At 40.1% G+C, this 22,854-nt stretch overlaps 1 protein-coding gene across 3 annotated transcripts in view; it reads left to right on the top strand.

The window, feature by feature from the left end:
* The window catches only part of trps1 (trichorhinophalangeal syndrome I), a 118,921-nt gene extending 98,640 nt beyond the window's left edge, over positions 1-20,281 (top strand). For all 3 annotated transcript variants that reach the window (XM_083926144.1, XM_083926142.1, XM_083926143.1), the window contains 2 exons: positions 9,560-9,682; positions 13,696-20,281. In XM_083926144.1, coding sequence (XP_083782270.1) covers positions 9,560-9,682; positions 13,696-15,291 — 1,719 coding nt within the window. In that variant the 3' untranslated portion in view covers positions 15,292-20,281. The remainder of the gene's footprint in view (positions 1-9,559; positions 9,683-13,695) is intronic.
* The last annotated feature ends 2,573 nt before the right edge of the window (positions 20,282-22,854 follow it).

Raw genomic sequence — 22,854 nt, 5'->3', positions numbered from 1 at the left:
CTCACACACAGTTCACTTGTTATCAGGCTTTTACCTAGCACACATAACTGTGAAATTACCGCAACCGCGGCCGTTTATCAAAATTAGATCATTGAAAATAGGATTTTTCTTAAGTCCAAGCTTTGTTTGTGTATGAAGGTGTGTACTTTTTCTGCACAGAAATTGAGACCCTCACTGCTCTGCAACAAAAGGTAGCAGCTACTGTATGGGCTGAACACAGGAGGGATGAAAAGACAGGGGCAGAGAGAGGAAAAAGGGCCGGAAGAGAGTGACAGCAAAGGCTGAAAGAATGAAAGGAGGTTGAAAGGAGAGAAGTGGGCCGCAGTATGTGGAGACATTGACCTCACTCTCCGTTTGTACCAAGTAAATTTGTGTGTGTGTGTGTGTGTGTGCGTGTGTGTGTGCGTGTGTGTGTGTGTGTGTGTGTGTGTGTGTGTGTGTGTGTGTGTGTGTGTGTGTGTGTGTGTGTGTGTGTGTGTGTGTGTGTGTGTGTGTGTGTGTGTGTGTGTGTGTGTGTGTGTGTGTGTGTGTGTGTGTGTGTGTGTGTGTGTGTGTGTGTGTGTGTGTGTGTGTGTGTGTGTGTGTGTGTGTGTGTGTGTGTGTGTGTGTGTCACAGTGATGTCATCTTGTTCCAGTGTTTTCTGATACTTTTCTTTAGACACTCAGCTGAAATCTTTTTCGTCACTCTTCTGCACACACATATAGGTAGACACACACCCAGAATGACATGGCTATTGTGACACCTTCTATTGTGACACCTTCTATTTCACTCTCACATAGTTGAGCGTGCATGTGTGTATGTTTATAGTATTACAGTAACAAAGGATCTGGGTTGTCGTGTCTTCTGCTCCCTTATCCAGCCCCTCTGCTGTGCAGAGGCTATCATTGTTTTTTTATATTTATGGAGCAGTTGTATCTGTATGTGTACAATATTCTCATTGCTGTTATCACAACCCAGCACATTTACAACACACTTATCAAATTTCAGAGTCAACTTTATTTTGTCCCAGTGGGCAATTGGTTTTGCAGCAACTATTAAAAGTGACTTTCATAAAAGTGAGAGACTAAGAGGCATAACAACTGGCACTCAATACAAGGTGGAGCGTTTCAGGGCAGCAGCATCAGACACATTACCTTCATCATCATTATCACAGTGTCCACTGCCATTAACAGTCAATGACAAGCAATCATCACTTTCTTCCTGCTTATAACATCACATAGAGGCCTAAGGCAGGAGGGATAAAGAAGTTACACCTGATTACGTTGGCAGAAGAGAAACTGACTCTTGTAGAGATGTGGCTTGTATGACCTGCCTCAGCCTCACAAAGTGATTTTTACGAGTTATATAAATTCTCATATGGCGAGGTGACAGTTGTTAATAAGAACGATCATTTAACTTTACCATGACCTATTTGATAGTGTACACAGGGAGCTAAGAGCTTTTTAAAAAAAACTGTTCAGGGTCACTCATGAGCTTTGCTTCAAACACTGTTGCATACTCATCGTACTGTATTAATGCAGTTTAATACGCACACTAGTGCTTTTGCAGTAGATGACTACAAATCTAGCATTGTAATGCGTCACAAGAACCTTCCAGCTCCTCTGCTGCATTTCACTCTGTATAGCTAATGTCTGAGGAGGGATTTCATTCAGTGAGCCTCACTCGCGATCACCCCTGACCACCAGCTCTGGTTTTGAACAGCCTCATATCATCACTAAGCTTTTTTGTCCTGGAATTTGATTTTCTGTCACTGCAGCCTCTAAAGAAGAGAGATACTGCCGAATGTGCTACACTGATATTGTTGTGGTGGGAGTGTGAGGGCTGCTGAAGCAGACTGTTAGAGGAGCGCTGCAGGCTGTGTGTGAAGGGGAGCTGGGAGCAGTCACACACTGAGCTGAAGGTCATGCTCAGTGTGACCGGGCTGTAGGTGCTGTGTTAGGACTCAGACTGGATATTTTCTGTCTAGCAGCAGTTTCCTCTCTGCAAAGTGTCTTTCAAGGTTTTATTATTAGTTTACGTGTGGTATTGTAATGTCTAATGCCAAAGAAATCCATATGACATTCTGTTATAGTGTTGATATTCAGCTGCAGAACCTGGTTGCAGATGACATTCAACTGTATTATTGTATTATAATAAACTTGTAAATCCATTTGCTACACGTTCAGACACCACAGTCTAATATGTTTTGCTACAGAATGTTATCATTATCCTTTTTTAAATGTCTGTTGATACCTGAAGGGATAATTAGCCCTTTGGTTGCACCCAGAGTTACCATAGCCAGGGCATTTTTTGGAAGTTTGCTGCTGAACTAGTTTCTCCCTGCCTCACTGATAATGTCATCTGAATAGATAATCAGCAGGAAATACAGCCTCCATTGCACGTCACAGTTGGACTGCATTCATTTTTTCAACTAAAAAACAGAGCTGTTTGCTTAAAGCAAAGCAGAGAGGTTCAGGTCTTAATTAATTTTTCCCCAAATCAAATAAATCTTTCTCCTCCCTGCTGACTTATACAATCTCCAACTGGCCGGTTTAACTATTTTAGTGCCATTTGTAACCCTGCCTTTCTCCTGTACATCGATTTTATTAGTCTAAGTGTTTGTTTTTTTGTGTCTCTTTGTCGAATAAGAATAAACTAGCAGAATAAATTCAGAGTCCGTTCAGCTTAAATTCATTCAACTCAAACCCAATTATTCTATTAGGAGAAGCAATTTATATGCACAGAGTAGTCTGGTAAACCACACAGATGGACCTCCACAGCCATATGCGTAACACGTACACAGGCAGTACAGAAACACGCACGCTCTCTCACGCGCACGCACACACACAAACACACACACACACACACACACACACACACACACACACACAAATATTTGATGGTTGGCAGCACCTATATGGGGGGTCTCTGTTAGATTGGTTCCAGAAGCCTCTTTGTGTGTATGTTTGGTGAATCTTTATCCGAATGTATAAAGAAGGTATATTATTTCCTTTTTTTACACATGGTGTGTGTGTGTGTGTGTGTGTGTGTGTGTGTGTGTGTGTGTGTGTGTGTGTGTGTGTGTGTGTGTGTGTGTGTGTGTGTGTGTGTGTGTGTGTGTGTGTGTGTGTGTGTGTGTGTGTGTGTGTGTGTGTGTGTGTGTGTGTGTGTGTGTGTGTGTGTGTGTTTGCACATTAGCGAGAGAGCGAGAGACTGATCCAGTGTATAGGATATTGGATTTGGCAGTATGGAATTTAGTTAATTCCTCCAGCTAGTCTTCTAGCTTGATTAAATAATTGCTGATTTAATGCAAGTCAGTGCATGTCTCAAAGTGTGTGTACGTGTGTGTTTGTCTCTATGTGTGCGTTAAAAGCAGGTCTGACTTTAAGTCTCTTTAAGTGAATCAAATGTAATTTAATTTTGAAAGGCTATTTAGGAAGCCCTCGTTTTGAATTTATTTAAGACCGCAGGGCGCCTCAATATATTTCTTTATCCTCTTTCTCACTTTCTCTCTCTTTCTCTTCTACTGGTATCTCTCACTACTTTGTGCCATCACTTCAAGGATAGCAGTACCTTGATATTTAATGTTTTCCTGTTTAGTTTTTTTTTTTTCGCATGTTTTGTTTCAAAATTAGATTTACGTCATTAAAATAATGTGACTTGTAGAAAGCGCACAAATTCAAAGCCGTCTTAATTTGTATATGCTTCACACAAGATAATTGAATAAGCTGGGAGATAACATTTATTTTTAAAACAGACATTTTGAAAAAACAGCAGACCATGTGAAGGCCACAAGTCTGCCTTGTCAAAATTTGTAAAGTGAAGCTACACCACTAGAGTTTAAAGACGGCACAACAGATTGGTTGCAGATGAAAGCTAAAATAAATTTTAAGGGACTCAGTCTTGCGACAGAACCTTAATCAGTGGATGCTTATCATTTCAGCCAGCTCTTCCATTAAGACCTAAAATACCATGCAGTGTAAACAGTTTGTACAACATCTGTAAATTTATGGCTTCAGGGGAACCTCAGAGTGGACTCAAAGCCGCAGCTTTGGTTCAGCCACTGTGTGGTTACACCATCTGTTCTGATGTTGAATAAAAATCAGATTCTCAAGAATAAAGTTATAATTTATTAGTACTTTTTATGAGTAGAGTCAGAGAGAAACAGCTCATAACTTCTGTCTGAATTTTAAGGATAGCAATCACTTTAACCCATTTAGTGGAAAGTTGGCGTGGCGATGCAAACCATTAAAGTCTAAAAACAAAATTAAAATTGGAGTATTGGAACTGTTCACAAACAGGAAGTGGGTCAAAGTGCATGTTTTCCAAAACAACAGTCACTTCTTTATGCATTTTTTGCATTAGATCTCCTGCTACAAGGGGGGAAAAAGCTCTCTGTTAGAGCAAAGCGGAGAGACCAACCATGCTGATTATGAAAGTTATTAAACCAAGAAATGTTGTTTTATGTGCAGTGTGCCAATGAATGAATGATACTCTTAATTTTTTGCTGCCTTTTCGTGAGCACTATTAGAAAAAAGGTCCTATTTCGTAGAAAGTCCATACCTTTTTGGGAATATATAACATGTTGAGGTGCTATAAAAATACTGTGAACATATCAAAATGTTCAATCCACACAACTATACTATATACAGGTAGAGAGTGTTATTACAGTCATTCCCCATTTACAGTGATGGTGCAGAAAGCACAGATGTGGAAGACTTGTAAACACTGACCAATCAGAGCGGACTGGGCTTTTTCAGTGGAGGCTTTAAGAGGCAGGTGCTTAAACAGATAATTTCAGATAGAGGTTGAATACAGTTATATTCAGACAGACAGTATGAAAAAATAATAATACTAATTATACAAATGATGTTCAAGTAGAAACCCATAATACCATTATGAATCTGAAAATAAGCATAAAATTAATAATAATAATAATAATGATGTTACCTTTAATAAAATTCAAAATGAACACCCCTCAGAATAATGCCTGGATAATAGAGCAGAAATGGTTAGACAAATTACTACTGAACAAATTTAAGTTTATATCTAAACATCACGTCTAAAGTTCATGTGTAGGCTCATAAAGACAAAGAAGTTCATGAAGACTTTAATTCCCTGACTAACTAATGTATTTTTGTTTTTGTGTGTGTGTGTGTGTGTGTGTGTGTGTGTGTGTGTGTGTGTGTGTGTGTGTGTGTGTGTGTGTGTGTGTGTGTGTGTGTGTGTGTGTGTGTGTGTGTGTGTGTGTGTGTGTGTGTGTGTGTGTGTGTGTGTGTGTGTGTGTGTGTGTGTGTGTGTGTGTGTGTGTGTGTGTGTGTGTGTGTGTGTGTGTGTGTGTGTGTGTGCGCGTGCATGTCAGTGGGCGTTGTTGGTGGTGCTAATTGAACAGTATCATAGGCCTCAGATAAATAGATGTCATTAAGACCCTGAGCTCTAATTACCCGCAACACTCCTCTGTATGCTGAGGTGAGTGGGAGAGGCCAGGTATCCGTAATCAATCAGAAAAACATGCGCTGAGAAACACACATTTTGTAGATACATACCAAAACACCCAGCGTATAAACATAGTTTTGAAGCCACCAAGAGATGCACTCCCAATTTAACCAATGTTAAAGAAAGTATAGAGCTGTGTGTGATTGCATGTGCATGTGCATATAAATTTGCAAATTTACGCACACACGTCAAGCCAACCAGCTGCTGATTGAAAAGGAAGTTAAAGATTGTAAGCTAGTGTGTGCACATGTGCAGTTCTGAATGTGGTGGGAACACACTAGTTATGTACTTGCCTGTGTAATTGACAGTTGAACCTTTCTCTCATTCTGACACACACACACACACACACACACACACGTAAACCTTGATATCCCTGGGCCATGGTTTTGATACCCCACTCACAAACACTTCTTAGATTGCAACCTCTTATCCAAATCCTGAAAGCCTTTATTAGTCTTTGGAATATTTTTGTGGGTGTGTGTGTGTGTGTGTGTGTGTGTGTGTGTGTGTGTGTGTGTGTGTGTGTGTGTGTGTGTGTGTGTGTGTGTGTGTGTGTGTGTGTGTGTGTGTGTGTGTGTGTGTGTGTGTGTGTGTGTGTGTGTGTGTGTGTGTGTGTGTGTGTGTGTGTGTGTGTGTGTGTGTGTGTGTGTGTGTGTGTGTGTGTGTGTGTGTGTGTGTGTGTGGAGATGAGGGGCAGCTGTGGGGCCATATGTGAGTGATTTGGGTGCTCGGAGGGAAACTGAATTCTGATGACAGATGCACTGTTTGGCTTGCAACACTAGACACACACACACACACACACACACACACACACACACACACACACACACACACACACACAGGAAGCATAGATCAATCAATCACCTGGCTCTGTCTCTCTACATGTGGTAACCGTATGGTGTGTGCAATATACACACATAGGCAGGCACACGGACACACACACACCAGAAGATTTGGTCATGTAAGTGTTCTGATGTCAGATGGACCAAAACGCATGCACCACAAAGACTCTAATATTAGCTCAGGTGTTTATTACATCCAATATTATTTGAAACAGGATGTTTTATTATATACATTCTGAGAATGAGACAAGGTTTTTCCAGTATAAATAAACATATCTATGGTGTTCCTTTGTATTTAATCAATGAACCATCTAGAAGTTTGATTTTGTAGCCTTATCCAGACAGTGTGAATAATGTTGTTGTAAATGTCTGTTTATGGGCTAAAATTACAGCAAGGAAACAAAAAAGCTATTAAACCACTTTTCATTGGCAGTATAATTTAATGCCCAATCCTTTACCACTGTCCAGGACAGATGTTAAATCAGATCCTGATTCTTTGCAATTTTGTGTATATATATATGTATATGTATATATATTTTGACAAATCTACTGCAGCAGACCTAATTTCAAAGTGTGCACAATTTAACTTTGGATTGTTGTCATAACGGTTCATGTCTTTTTGATTGTAAAGCAGTTCGAGTTGCTATATACATATTGTGAGAGTATCAAAACACTCCATCCACAGAGAAATACACACAGCCCATGTTCAGAAACTGTGCCTTTAAATGAGCCACAGTCATTCCCGGCTGCAATGACAGTGCAGAGAGCACAGATGGGGAAAAGATGTGTTTTTTGAACATTAAAGCATGCAAACATGTTCTAGTAGAAACCCAAAATATAACTATGTCCCCTTTAAATACTGACTGTTACCATTGCAATCATTACATTTAAAATTTGGTTGAACTCTCCAACAGCACAGCATAAATTTAGCATTTGAACGGTATCTTTTGACAGTTGTGTATTCCCAGAGAGATGTAAAGTGGTTAATTGTGCTGTGATCCTTGCAGTACATTAGACTGCAAAAATAAACTGAACAGTGCTGTGCCCACTGGGCTCTTCTGCTTTTAGCTGGAAGCACGAAACAGATGCTCGGCGGAAGTGCTCGTAGTGGCTCCATCTGTAGCTCTGAGACTACAGACAGCCTGACTGAAGTGCTGCACTCTTTTGTGAAAAGTTGAAATGTTTTTAACTTCTCGCACTGGGTGCACTGAGCCCGGAAAAAAATTATGCTAAGCTCTCAGCACTGTCATGAACATAAAACAACAAGAAACCAGCGCTGAAAGGAGAAGGTCCCAGTGGATGCAAAGTCCATGATGGAGGGAAAGGAAGAAAGAGATTGGGATATACAAGAGAGAGCTTGGGAAATGGAAATATGGTAGACACAGAGAAGGTTGATTTTAGTAAGCCATACCCATAGGCGCATACAGTATGCAGACAATTACTTTCACAGCTATAGTGAGATTATCAATAAGAACATCACATACAGACAGAAATCCACATAACACACAGGTCAGTGAAGAAAAAATAATTACTTGCAGGTGTTTTATGCACAATATTGATATTTTAAGAGGAGATGAGAAAAGGGAAGATTAGATGAGCAGCAATGGTGAGATAAAAAAATTAAAGCAGGGCAAGAGTAAGAAATGGTTGGATAAACAGGCAGACAGAGTCATGGGGGAGAAAGATGAGGTATGCTGTCTTCTGAGGGTCATAAAGGTGGTGAATGGGGCCAGAGACTTAATGGGATGGAGAAACGTTGTGATTGGCTCATTACTGTGATGGAGCACGTAGCCACGGCAATTGGCCTTTTCACCCTACCCCCACCCTGCTTTGCACACAGTACTTTTCTATGCATCGATGCTCCATGAACTGCATAGGTAGGTGTGTGTGTGTGTGTGTGTGTGTGTGTGTGTAATACTTGCTCGTAAACTACCTCCTGCAGTTCAGATAAACACTTTATGCTGCAAGGTGAAAGCATAACTCATCTCATTCTACATCAGTTGAGCACAACTTCAAATGTTCAAAATGGCCGCTGTATCCATGATATCTTTTAGAGCCTGTGTGAACAACTTAAGTATCGTTTTGGTCGGCGATCCATTTGCAACCAGCGTCATCAAAACCTAAAAACAGTATTTTTTGTAACCAGGTCCCGGATTGGGAAGATTTGAAAACGACCCCTGTGGTGTTGTTGTTTGGACGGCGAAACCGCATACTTTGTTATCGATACAGTCATCACCCAACCTCTGACTTCTAACCCCCACAATGTCTCATAACAACCACAATGCTGCTGTGTGAAAGGGAGAGAGACGGACCCATAGACTGTATACTGAACTGTACTCTGAGCAGCTGCATGTGAATGAATTAGGCCGACCAGATATTTCTCCCTTTTCCTTGAATGTCTGAATAAGTTGCTAAATTGGTCGCTAGTAGCTTTTTATAAATAAAGTTGCCAAGAAGGTCACAAAAAGTAGCAAGAAAGTGCCCACCTGTGAGTGCTTTGGGACGGGAAAGTCTCCAATAACACCAGACACAGTTGACAGTTTTCTCTCTAGGATGGATGAGGATTGGGGAAGTCGCCAGATTTGGCAAGAAACTCGGCGGTGTTTGTATTATGATTATACACAACAACATCTCTCCCTCACTTCTTCTCCGTGTTGGTGTATTTCGGTGGCAGTTACAGCACCACCTCCACATCCAGGCCTGGCATGTGTGTTACAGCATTTTAGCTGGTTTCACTGGTTTCGTGTGCACGCAGATATTTCTTGAGCCAAGTCCGTGTGAAAAACTTTTTAAGAACGGCTGTGAGAAAGAAAAGGTTATTTTCGATTGTCTGGACGTGCCCTCAGACATGCAAACACACATATTTCAATCACACACAAGGTGTTCAGCTCACCTAGACCATTATCTTTTCATTGAAGTATATTTTGTTTTTATTAACCTTGTTCTATACAGAGAACATCAGTTTAGAGGAGAATAATGCTCTCAATAGGATTTCCCATTAGGCATGATAAATGAGAGCACATCATGTCTTTGCCACCAAGCCAATCTGTTTTCTCTCTCTCTCCTAACCTTACTTGAGTGATGTGAATATTAAGTCAACATGTTCACTTTTTCTCCCCAATTCTTTTTCTCTCTTTGACTTTGCCTTTTTTTGATCTACTCAGAGTTTCTTTATCAGTCTATCTTTTTACTTCACGCTCTAATGTTGTCTGTCTGTCTCCATCCATTTCTTCACTCGTAGCGTCGGAGAGGCAGCGGGGTCTTCTGTGCAAACTGTCTGACCACTAAGACATCGTTGTGGAGGAAGAACGCTAATGGAGGCTACGTCTGCAACGCATGTGGTTTATACCAAAAACTACATTCGGTAAGTTGTACTCAGACATGTACACACGCATTTAAACAGATCATAATAGATCATAATAAACACACTTTAGACCTTTTTTTTTTTTTAATTCAAACTAAAAAAATGGGTTTTTAAGCATGTAAACATGTTCTTCTACAAACATAAGAATGAGCATAATATTGGACTTTTAATAGGAACAGTTGTCCCAGATTTGGTTCATGAAGTTTCTGTATATTTGTGATCCCCTTTATTCACCCTTTCTTTCAAACAAATTAGAAGAGAGACAAGAAGGGAGCTATAAATTTCAGAAACGCATTAGAAATAGAGATGGAAAGGAATCCCTACAAATGAGCTGAAACTCAAGTGAATCATCATACAAAAGTTAACTTGCACTGTTGAACTCTTATCCACACATAGGAGACCGACATATACTCATAAAGGTTGTTGTCGATTAGAATCCCGATGCTTTAGACTATTTTATAGACTTCATGCTGTGTTTTAATACATCCACGGGGTGGTTTTGACCACTAATTATCATTCCTCCCGTCCGTCCGATTAGCACATGATGCAAATTAAATGGCACATACTGCAGTAAAATCCCTGCATACATTCTGGGGATCCCGCTGTGAAAACGTAATATTGTCGAAAAAGTATACTTTATATGGTGGGAGCTGGGAGTTAAAGACCATTTCAGCAGTTACAGTGAAACAGCTCCATGGCGTGAGAAATATGATGGAATTAATCATTTTTACCATCTAAGCCCGGGGAAAGTCTATGGCAATCCCATATTTAATTAGACATTAGAATTACAGATGAGATAAAGACTGGAAGTCTGGAATTTAGTTGACTTCAGAATATTGAGCTTTCTCACCTCCTATGTTTGTAAGGGGTTAAAGCTTATTTCACACTTCAGTATACCTTATTTAACACAAGGGTTTTTAAATATTACCAGTGTGAAACAAGCCCTCAGAGCTTAAACACATATGTATGCGGTATATGCCAGATTCATGTTCACATATTGGCTTTTCAAGCCCTGCTTGAACTATTTAAGAGTGAACAAAAATGTTTCAGTGTAATAAATCACAGTGTTAGTAAACGCATCAGTGGGTTGACCGTGTTACAACCCTGAGCACTATGCTGCAATTATCGAATGGAACTTTAAAGACCTTTCAGAGGATGACAAGCTATAGCAGTTTACTCCTTCCTGTCCATGTAGATGCTTGGGTCAACCTGTTCCTCTCATCTGCTGCTCCAATCACGTTTAAGCTCCCTCTACTCTTGACAATCTTCATGACGGCCATATTTTATATCCTATAATAAAAGTTTTATACGCTCTACACACATTATTAGAGAGGATAGCAGCTAGTAAAACACTTCAGAGTGAGAGAGGGGAAGGGAGCGTTATGAATAAAGAGGGAGAAAAAGGAAGACATAAAGGGAGGGAGGGAAGGGAAAGGAAGGGAAAAGGACCAACAGAGTAAGAAAAGGGAGGAAGACAAAGAGATGAACACAAGGGAGGGAGACGAAGCAAGGGGAGAAGATTAAGGTAAGGAGTGTCCTCACTCAGCGATAATCAAAGGGGAGGGTGTGTGTGGTAAGAGTTAGAGATGGAGGGAGACAGAGAGATAAGTAGAAGAAGCAGAAGAGATGGAAAGATAGATAAGAGAGAATTATGTGTACAAGATGTAACTCCAGCCCTACAACCATAAAGGTTTACAGCATTACAGCTATCTTTTGTGTCTGTTCAGCGCTTTGGGTGTCCCACACAGGATTGTAGACACAGAGATGCTAAAACTGATGGCCATCTCGCTTTTTATGTACATATCCTATGTTGTAAAGGCTGCTGTCAATGCAAAACTGAATTATATTTCAAAAGATATAGTTAAATTTGATTTCTGATCTGATAAACACACTGTCTACTAAAGATGTTTTATCGGTTCCTAATCGTTGCTATTTTTCAGTTAGGTCGGGTTTTTTCTGCTCTGGAAAAACCTCTTGTTATAATACTGATATCAGGACGAGTAGGCTGAAGTGCACCACTACCCCATGTCCTAGCCATGCTTGCCAACCCTAACGATTTTCCCCAGGAGACTCCAAATTTTCACTACCCTCTCCAGTTTTCCTCCTACAGTCAAAACTGTCCCGCAATTCTCACGATTTTTGACAAGATTAAACTGATGAAGGCACTTGTTTGCTACCACACAGCAGTGCATCTTCTGAAAGGGTGTTCAGTATACAGTAAGGTCAAAAAGATAGTGACAGATAATAGAAATGAGGATTCACAACTCTACCCTTTGCTCACTCCTTTCCTGCAAATAGAATTTCACTGGACCAAAAGTCTCAAGGTTGGTAGTTACCTTACCTGTACATAATATACAGGTAGGTTACTTTTTTTAAGGGTGTATGAAGAAATTTAAACTCAGCTGGAAGGAAACATGAATGCTTTTAGTCCTTTTGAGAACAAGGGGTAGTAGCGCACTTCCGCCTCTTGAGGCCAAAATGAGTATTACAACAACAAAACATTTGAAACATACAAAAAACGCTTTCACCTGTCTTCCCAGATGAAAATAAAGCAACTTTAAAAGATTATCCCAGAAAACCTTTTTTCACCTATTTGTAAGTCCTAAACACAGGAGAGAAAACTGTTTAGATCAAACCTATAAATTGATCGCCAGGCTACTTTTTCTCCCTTCTCTCTGGGATTATGTAGATTCTGATATAAGTATATAGTCTGGAAATAGGGCATAGCTTTGGACAGTTTCACCCTATTTCTTTGCTTCTTTTCTCCTCAGCCATCCTCCTGTATTCACTCTAGTCCCTCCCTCCCTCCCCCTCTTTCCTCTTTCTTTCATGCCCACTCCATCTACCTCTTCCTCCTCTCATCCCCATGTATCACTCTTTCTCCCATTCTCATTCATTTCACCTCCTTCATTCTCCCCTCTACTCCTATCTTTACATTTTCTTCTCCTTGGTCCTCTTCAGGTAGAAACAAAAAACATCTCTGGTTTGATGCTAAGAATGACTTAAATAGTTTCAGTTGCAGTTCTCCAATGACTGATGATGACTTCACTAGACTGACGCAGACATAAGGGCTATCTAAATAGGCACATACATAACCATAAGTTATTGCCAGCATAGACATAGTGAGGTTTATTGCCCTTTTTTTCGCCCTTTCATTCATCCATGTTCCTCTATCCTTTCCCTCTATCACTATAACTTACACACGTACATACACAGTGGGGGGTTTCTAGAGACATACGGGAGTTACAACCATGTACTCAAAAACAAGGCCCTTTGCTCTTTGTGAAATATAGTGTACAGAAAGTCAAATACATTTTCCCTGCATTGCAGTGAACATTCCGATAAACTCAAATTGAGGCTTGAAAAACTTTTTATTTTGTGGCAGTTCAGTTTTGACATAATTTTTATTTAAGGCTGTGTAGAGGTCACCATTTATAATTTATAATAATCTTAATAATACTTTCTTAATCCCTGTGGCAAATTATATGTTAGAAATGCATGCAAGGTGTAGTTTCAAGTATTTATGAGGGATCTATCAATAAACTAAAAGGTGAGTCTTTCAGGGCAAACTCCATTTACATCAGATGTAAGTGCTCCCCCTTGTGGTAAGGGCAAAAACTACATCCCGTGGGCTTGCTTGATATGTCTTTTTTAGCATGTCAGTTAATTCTACTTTGGTCAAGTCCATATGAAATGAGACTTTTAAAACTTTCATCTACCATTGTTAGCTTCACTGAGAAAACTTTTCTAGTTGTCATAAAGTAGGCTTCAGTCAGCCAAGGTGCAACTATTTCACCAAATTTCAAATGACTTTATATTCAAACACTATTTTTTGTTGTGAAATGTATCACAGTCAAATTATTCTGGGATATGTATTTTGACAGATAAATACCGTCAGATAATTTATGGGAAAATGTTCAAACAGGAAAATGAATCATCACTTGATGTATTCAAAATGTTATATAATCCTCTTAATTTTGTCCATATTCTTCTATGTTTCCTTAATCTTGCAGACACCCAGACCTCTAAACATCATAAAGCAGAACAACGGTGAACAAATCATCCGACGCCGAACCAGAAAGCGCCTCAACCCCGATTCGCTGTCATCTGAGACCCCCGCCCCCAAGCAACAACGCATCACCATAGAGGAGCGTGTGAATGGTGAGGAGTCAGACAGAAGCTGTGCATCAATAAAAAACCAGCAGCCTTCCCCTCGCTCACGCTCACCCCGATCCACTCAAGCCTTCCTCGCCAATCAAACATTGGAGATCCATCGACGCATGCCTCCTTTGCTCCTCCCCTCACACACCCCCTCCTCATTGGTAGCTGAGGGCAACGGGGGGATTGCTGAAGGAGTTTTACTATCAAAAGTAGAGGGAGGTAAAGGAGGAGGGGGTTCAGAAAGAGGCAGTCCGATTGAAAAGTACATGCGTCCATCTAAACCGTCTAGCTATTCGCCTCCTGGTTCACCCATTGAAAAGTATCAGTACCCCCTTTTCTCCTTGCCCCTACCATTAACCCTCTCGCCTGATTTGACCCCTGAGTCAGATTGGCTCAGGTTCTGGACCAAGTATAAGATGGCAGCCACCTCTGGGGTTTCTGGTAGCATCAGTAATCTAAGTAGCCCTGGTAGCCTTGGAAATAGCGCTCATTATCTTGGTGCAATGGTACAGCATCATCAGCAAAACTACACGGTGCCTTACTGCGCCTCTCCGTTCTCTCCTCTTCCCCCTCCCCCAGCTCCTCCTCACTATCCTCCTCCTCCTCTTCACTCCCAGACCTCATCCCCGTCATTAGAAAATGATGCTCCTTTGGATCTTGCAATAAGACAAAGAGATACAAGTGCTGCAAATGTACACATGTCGACAAATGGCCCAGAGAGGAGAAGGCAAGAGTCGCCACTAGCGGAGAGGTTGAGAGAGAACTGGAAAGGGGAGAAAGAGGAGGAGGAGGAGAGGATAGATGAAGGAGGCAACCAGAGGGAGGAGACAGAAAAGGAGGAGAAGGAGTATTCGACAAAAGGTGTCCCATTAAATCGCACAGTGGTGGACGTGGCCACGCAGGATGACCTCACCAACCGCTGCATCCACTGTGGGATCTACTTCCTGGACGAGGTCATGTATGCTCTGCACATGAGTTGCCATGGTGACCAGGGACCATACCAATGCAGTTTTTGCCTCCACGTATGTGCGGATCGCTATGATTTTACCACACACATACAGAGGGGCTTACACAGGTACACTGACAAAACGTCACAAACGAGGGGTCCCGCGCAAGACGACCTAATTCAGAACGCCGCAGTGATGTCAGAAAGCAAGTGTCAGAATGCGACGCCAGACGAAAACGATGACGGTGATCATAGCACGATCGCAGATGAAAGCAACGATGTCATAGGAGTTTGTCATGGAGCAAAAGAAACTACAGGCAACGATGGCACTGACAATGAAACAAAGGTTGAAAAGGAGCTAGAAGGAGAAGGCCATGACATCACAAACCAGGAGCTGGGAGATGAGATGGTGTCAGAAAGTAATGAGGACATCGCAGAAACCACAGAGGTCACGACTGTTGCAGAATCTAAAGACTTACAGGAGAACACAGAGAGCAATTAATCTGATGCCTTTGACTCAAACAAACCTTTAAGATTGTGTTTTATTGAACAAATAAGCTGTCTGCCTCCACGTTCCTGGAGGCTAGCTCATGTCAAAATGGGCCTTTCCTGGGCACTAAATGGAACACATCCTTATGCTGGAAGCACTCAACTGACAAATGGTCAAAAATAATCATAGGATCCCGCTGAACTGCTACAGGGACAGTTTGGCAAAATAGCCTGAATCCTGTGTTTGTGTGACTGTCACTTGACGGCTCTGTGGCAAGTATTCAACAACAGTTCAGGCATGAAGCTGAAATCACCTTTTAATAAACAGCCACTTCATGTGCTTTCCAAATAAGAGGATTTGAAGCTCGACTGAAAGTTGGACTGTTCTCATATTTTAGGATGAGTTTGAGGAGCTCAGCACTTGCACAGCCACCATGCAGCAGAGCAAACAAAAAAAACAAAACAAAAAAGAAATGCTAGAAGCAAAACACTTTAACTGAACAGAGCTGATCTGTTAATATGCACCATGCTAAACTGATCCCTGAGCTGGTCCAAACCAGCGTCTCGGTATAACCAGATCTGATCTGGTTAGAACTACTTTGTTCTGGCCCAGAGCCTGTTTTTGACTGTTATACCGCTGTGCAACGGATCCAAAACCAAAACTTATTTTGACTCTTTAAAACTGTCCAGAGTTGAACCAGTGTGTTCATGGCTGCAATTGAGCTGGTGTTACCCTTGGTACAAAAAAGGGATCAGTTGGATTATTTCACTTGTGCCCTGTTGTTTCTGAAACTAGCAGAGTGGCCCAAAATGGGAGACTGTTGGGTTTGATTTGACTTTTTGAACTGCTTAAAGCCAGTCTCAACTGGTGACACCGGAGTAATTCCGGACCGAAGTGTTCTCTTCATCCATCTGGATCAAACCAAGTGACATTATTTTCTACCTTCCTCCGTGCCATGATACTAGCTACGTGCCTGGCTGCCTGCCTCATAGAACAACCATCTATTAACCTGCTTAACATTTATATTAATGATAATGGTATAATGGTAATAATAATAATTACGATGTTATAGTACAAAACATGCAATTTGCTACACTTTCCTATATAATATGTTATTTTGTAAAGGCAAATAATGCTTTTTTTGCAGGAAATGGTACTATAAGAATTAGTCTATTTGAGTTATTTTTTTCTTTTTGAGCTATTTGTTGTTTGTGTTCTTAAGGACACTTGTTGCATTGATAACAGCCGTCTAACAGAAATGGTACAGCAAAAAGAGGGGGCTTTGTGTGTATGTGTGCATTTGTGTAATAGCGTTTGTGTGTGTAAGGAGCAAATGGAATGCGTCTGTCCCCGCACGATGATGTAAACATAATGAAGGCTTGCGCGCGGTATTTCCGTCCTCAGGGGTCACACGTGTTGCACACCAACTCACCCGTTTCATAGCATGTGACACATTATTATTACATGTTAAGGTCGGTTTTAACATAACGTTCTCTTATGTATGTTCTTATTTTGTTCTTTATGTGTTGATAGGTCAAAATGGTCTTAGTATTTTTGTTTCTTTATGTCTGTCACTTGTTGTTAGGTTACATGGTTTTATAGAGAGACATAGGAACTTGGGGATATCAACCCTACATTTTATCATAAGGATCAATTATTTGGGTGAACTGTATGAACTTGCTCTGTGTTGAGTAACGGAGCTTCTTGCCTACAGTGTTTTATTCAGCCTATCTCGTATTTCTGAGAGTTGGTAGGTTACCTCTATGTAGCATGTTAGCGTCTTATAAAATCTGCAAAATATGTTTCCTTCTTTATGGATGGGGACTGTTACACGTTAGACCTAAATAATACTGAAAAAAAAACAACAGAAGATGATGTTGTAAAGTTACGTTTTATAATTCACTGAAGTAAAAAGGATTATGTTGCTTTAGATTCCAGCGTACTCATCCCACTTTCATTCATTACCCACTTTTGGGTTTTAAGTCAGTATTTAAGTTAAGAACAGGACCCGAGTCTCTCTTTAAACTCAAATTTTCATTGTTGATTTTTGACATCAAGAGAGTCGTGACAGTCAGGTCATCAAAGTCCCCCTATTCTTCAGAATCAACACGGTGGCCATATTGTTTATTTTTATAAAGATAGAAACACCTCTCCTGCCTTGCTGCCTTAGTTGCTAGAAAACAAAAAAAAAACATATATATATATATATCACCAAGAGACTCCTTTTGAAGGAAGTAATAATAGGCCGAAAGAAAAATAATGAGAACAAGATATTTTTCTATGCTAATCCAAAAAACATGAATGAAAAGTATTCCGCCTAGTGCCTGGTAACATGTACAGTTTTTTTCTAATGAGAATATCTGTCTGTATCACACGGTTATGTAAGTTATGCTTCATGTCGGGCAGGAGTTGGGTAAACAGACTGCTATGTTTAATTCCCAAGCACCAGTCAACCATTATAATGCTTGATTTCAGCCTAGCTTTCTAATTGGTCAGATACGTGTTCAAACTTGATGAACAAGACACATGAGGAAGAAAAAAAATGAAATTGGTTGCTGTGCTAACTGTCAATCACTAGTTAACTATCTTTCATTGTTGCATGTATGTAGGAATGTTGAGACATATGCCTATATGAAAGATGTAATAGTAAGAAGTTCTGCACTGTGTATTTGGTTTATTTGGAGATAGAAACTGAATTATAGCATGTAGTCATTTCACCAGAGTGCCCATACCATGGTAAAGGTCATTCTAAGGTTTTATTGTTCTGAAGAGGAGTTTATTATCAATGTTTTAATACATTTTCTAGGGGATTAAGTCAAGATGTTTTTTGTATGCAAGCAGCAAGATGAGATTTCTTTCTTGTAGAAATGTAAAGACACCAAGGCCTTAACCGCCAGAAAACCCTCACTAACCAGCGCATTAAAACGCTAAGAAACCTTTCAAACGACACGATGCGACATGTTTATGTTGGCCTTTCTATATCACAATCACTGCTTTTGTAAGAAGACTTCTCACTGCTGCAGTATCAATGCAAAGAAACCAGTCAAACTATTTGAGGACACACATTGATGTATCCGACACACACCCCATTCTAGTTTCACACATAGGGATTTTTGGCCTCTGAAGAGTTTGCTTAACACCGTGCTTTACCACGTATGGCTCCACTATCCATGTCACACTGATGAATCCAAGTCAAAAAGCAGACTGTAACAAAACAAAAGAAGAATCTGATTTGAATTGTCTTTAATCTAGGAAATCTCTTGTGCTAACGTGTAACATTTTTCTTAGAATTTTGCTTTTTTTGTTGTTTTTTTTCGTTATGGGCATCTCTTAAGGGGAATGAAACTGTTTACATTTGTAAATGTAGCAAAAAAAAGCAAAGGAATAAATCAGCGCTTTCATAATAGACAGAACAAAAGGAAGGATTGAGGGATACCTGCTGAGATGGGTCGATGGGTGCCTTTGAAGAATATACAGGCAGGAGGTGGATGTATAGAGGGAGAAATGGATCAAATGACGCTTGTAGGGGCTTATAAAATGAAGTTTATGTATCCATTCATCCCTTCTCTTCTGTTGTCCCTTTACCTCACTTCAGCATCACTTGTATCTTTCTCATCTGATGACTAATTTGACATGTACGTCTCCATCTCTTTCTTTTGATCTATCCACTTGTTACTACTTCCCTCTGCCACTCTTCTTCTGTTTTCCTCTACTTTCCTGCATCTCTTTATGAAGGTATTCTCACTTGGTAGCCAGGTTAAGGGGGTTTAAATGGGAGTTTAGTGATTGTGTCACACCGTAATCTGTGGAGAATAACTCAGTTATCCCAAAACTGACAACCTTTCTGCTTACGTTGACTTTGTTGGGGTTGAATTTCCCTCCTACTTGAATGGGCTTTGGGTTTTTTTGAAAGAAATTGTCACCAGCAGTAAACTTGCAAAGACATGCTAGAAGCAAAGTGCATATTTTCTCAGATTTAGGTGAGTTCGTCACCCAATGGGACTCCCATTTGATAATGATCTTTCATTAAGATCTTCATGCGATTTCTAGGAAACAGTGGGAAAGGTCCAAAAGGAAACAGGATGAACTATTGTTTTTTCCTTTGTTTTTTTTTCCGTCTTGATGAACCACAAGGATTTGGGCTGGAGACAAATTCTGATGCCAAAATGTTACAATCTTTTCCCTGTACTTTGGGAGTAAAAAATAAGAGTCTTCATGATAAGAAAACTTTCATGTTCATGCACATTTTTTAATATTGTAAGTGCTCTGCAGAACCTTTTCCTGTCCAAATATCTTGTGTTGCGTCTGCCAGCTTAACATTAACGTCTCCCATCAGTAATGTAAGGATAGTGTATATCTAAAATATAAATAAATATTGATGTTGGTAGGAATTTTGGAAGAACATTGCAGCTGTAATTTATGGCTCAAAAAATGCAAGAGAATTTGGTTAAAAAAAATGAGGTTCTGCAGGACACGTATGACATGTTTTACTTCAATAATGAGTGCCTGATATAGGTTTGATGGCATTTCACATCAGCGTTTACATTGTTGTTCATTTTTGTCTTTGTCAAAATGTGTTATAGACAATTATGCTGTTGCTTGCACTCCAATTATTATGTTCTTATTGCCAAGGAAGGGACAACACACACACACACACACACACACAGACAGAGCAGTGGTACGGATTGAGTGTACATTTTGGGATGTACAGTATTAAACGTGTGAGATAAGGGAGCGAAAGGCCAGTTTATTATTGGTCAGACACAAACACACCCACACACACACACACACACACATACACATACATCAACTATGTACATTTAACCAATATATTTTAGTAGAATTGTGTCTCTATTCAGTTGAATGGCTTTTATAGTAATTTTTTAGGTTATTTTCTTTCTCATGTTGTATTTTATTCTGCTACCTTTCTGTACTTTATTGTTTAGGTTTTATTTCATGCAAGAATGATATTTCAACATATTTTGACAGCCAAGAAAAAGTTTGTTACACAGCTAAACTTGAAGAATAATGTTGATGACGATGACGATGATAATAATTAATAAAAGTAATAACAAACATACTGAAAATGGACAATGAGTGTGTAATTCATCAATGATTTACTGTGAAAAAAAAAAAAAAATGAATGCCTTTTGTTCTATAAATCATCACCCTGTGGCTCCAGTATGAATCCCTTCAACATGTGATCGAGGAGCGGGTTCTAACCTGAGACAAACTGCAGACTTTGGAAGCACAAAGGCACAAGTGTGATAGCTGTAGGCCGAACAGATGTGATTTTGTTTAACATAAAGCTTTCATACTAAGTCAGGTGAATTCTTCAGAGGAGATTTGCAATAGGAAAATATGAAACTACTGAACATACCTCCTGCTGTGCTCTATGAATGTAGCCAGGAGCTCCACTGCCGTCACATATTTCTATGCTTTCTTCATTTTACTAGCTTGCTGTTTGTCCTCAAATAACATGTCCTCAGATTATTTATTTGACACTTGAATTATTTAATGCGCACAACAAACTTAATCAAACTGGTTTTGAATTTTAAAAAATGAATTAAAATTGCTGCACAGAAAACTGTTCATTTAAATAATTTACATCCTTTTTTTCATCCCAAATATTCTGATGTGGCGTGAATAAGCCTTAATCACAGTTATGTCATTCTGTCATACAAGAGGATGGCATTGGGATTGGGATCAAAAGGACAGTCCAGCGCAGGGTCTTTACCAACACATTTTCACTCTTTACTCATTAAATATGGCAGCTTGGGCTGGACCCTTGGCATCATTGTTTTCACGCTCTGGGTATCCCTTTGGTGCCATTTTTCAATGTTCAGGGTAGCGAATTAATCAAACAAAACTACTTGGTTAAGTTTAGGAAAAGATTATGCATTGTGTTAAAATAACTACTTGTTAACTTTTTGTTATTTGTTACATATCTCATGTTGAAGACGTTAGTTACGAATACGAGCCTACGTTACATAAATAGCATCAAGGTATTGTTGACTTTTGGTTTCACATGGGACACAAACACCAGTTCCATGAGTGAAAGTCCTGTGTGCGTTTGACGGTGACCCATCTACCACCCTTACCTTCCTCCCATACTATGTCATCTTTCAGCGCCGTGGTCAAGCAGTTGCTCATACAGATGACCCATACAGATGCTGAAAGGGTGCTTTGCGCGTCGGTTTCAGATGCTGACCAAGCTGTCGTGTTTGAATTGGGAGTGAGAACGGGTCGTCTGTACAACACTGGCCCATAGGAAGACATTGTTTTTGTTGTACAGTGTATGATTCCATATGATTTTTGTGATTCTGGGGCCATTCATGTAGTGCCACACTGAGGTCAAACATTCTCTATGATCAGCACTTGCGCTTGCACACTAATGTTTGTATCACAATTAAATCTGCTGCGAACACTTAGCCGTCATGGGATATATTGTAATTTTGATAGTGAATCTCTGGCCTTTACTAATAAATAGTAATCTTGTCTTTCCTGTTAGACAGTCATCAAGCCACAATTTCTAATTTCCACATGAGAAATATAAAATGTATTATTACAATTGTAATTTACTTAGCATTTTGATATTCTTTGAGCCGTCCTCTTGAGCTGCCGCCAGGTCAATATGTTAAAAAATCTTTTCACCTTTCCATGATGATGCGTTGTTGACCACATCCCCTTTCCCTCAATGTACCCTCAGGACAAACCTTTGCCATTTAGCCACAATAACTATTAAAGAAGCTGTACTCAACATTCAGAGCAGCAAACAAATATCTGTGATGGCATCCCTAGAGAATGAAGTCACCCCCTCTCGGGGTGCTGTAGTCCTAGTTTCTCTGCTGTCTGTTTTGATAGGAGGTCCGACTGCACGAGTTAGTTAAAAAACAATGCTATTTTACGTTCTATTGGCTTTTACAGGAACAGCACTTCTTAGAAAGCCTATTTTAATTTTGCTACAACCATCCTTTGGGGTCAGGAACTTTGACCAAACCATCAGTGCAGCGCCGCTATCTATCAGACAATCTTTGGTCTATTTTACGTTCAGCATTAGCAGTTTATCTTTGTGTTTATAATATGAACATTGATTAGAGTTTATTTAGTCTGTTGTAGAGCTGGCAGTAAGATTATGTGGCAGCGGGGCATATACGTGTGTGTGTGTGTGTGTGTGTGTGTGTGGGTCTACAAGTGTGTGATGATTGGCCACAGAAAGTCAGTGACAGACTAGAATACTAAACACCCTGGTGTCTACTGGAGAGGTCAACACACAGACACATGCAGCTGCACATAATTATGAACCTATTCAAGGCGAAAGAAAAAAAGCCATCAAATTAATAAATAGCAAAACCCAAAATACAAGGAATTTGAGAACAAAATGCAACAATTCGGAGACACGCTGGCTGCTCTCACGATGCCAAGGGGGACCAACTCATCAGATGGCTGTTGTATGCCTACACACACAGAATCATTCCATTTTTCTGTGCCACGCTTGTATATCTTTTCTGTATGCACCGTCTGCCCCTGTCTGCCGGTCTGTCAGCCTTCTTGTCTCTCTGTTTAAACACCTCG

Source organism: Echiichthys vipera (assembly GCF_963691815.1).
Source record: "Echiichthys vipera genome assembly, chromosome: 13".
Classification (NCBI taxonomy): domain Eukaryota; kingdom Metazoa; phylum Chordata; class Actinopteri; order Perciformes; family Trachinidae; genus Echiichthys; species Echiichthys vipera.
The sequence above is the reverse complement of the archived record's forward strand: the minus strand, read 5'-3'. Positions and strand labels throughout refer to the sequence as shown.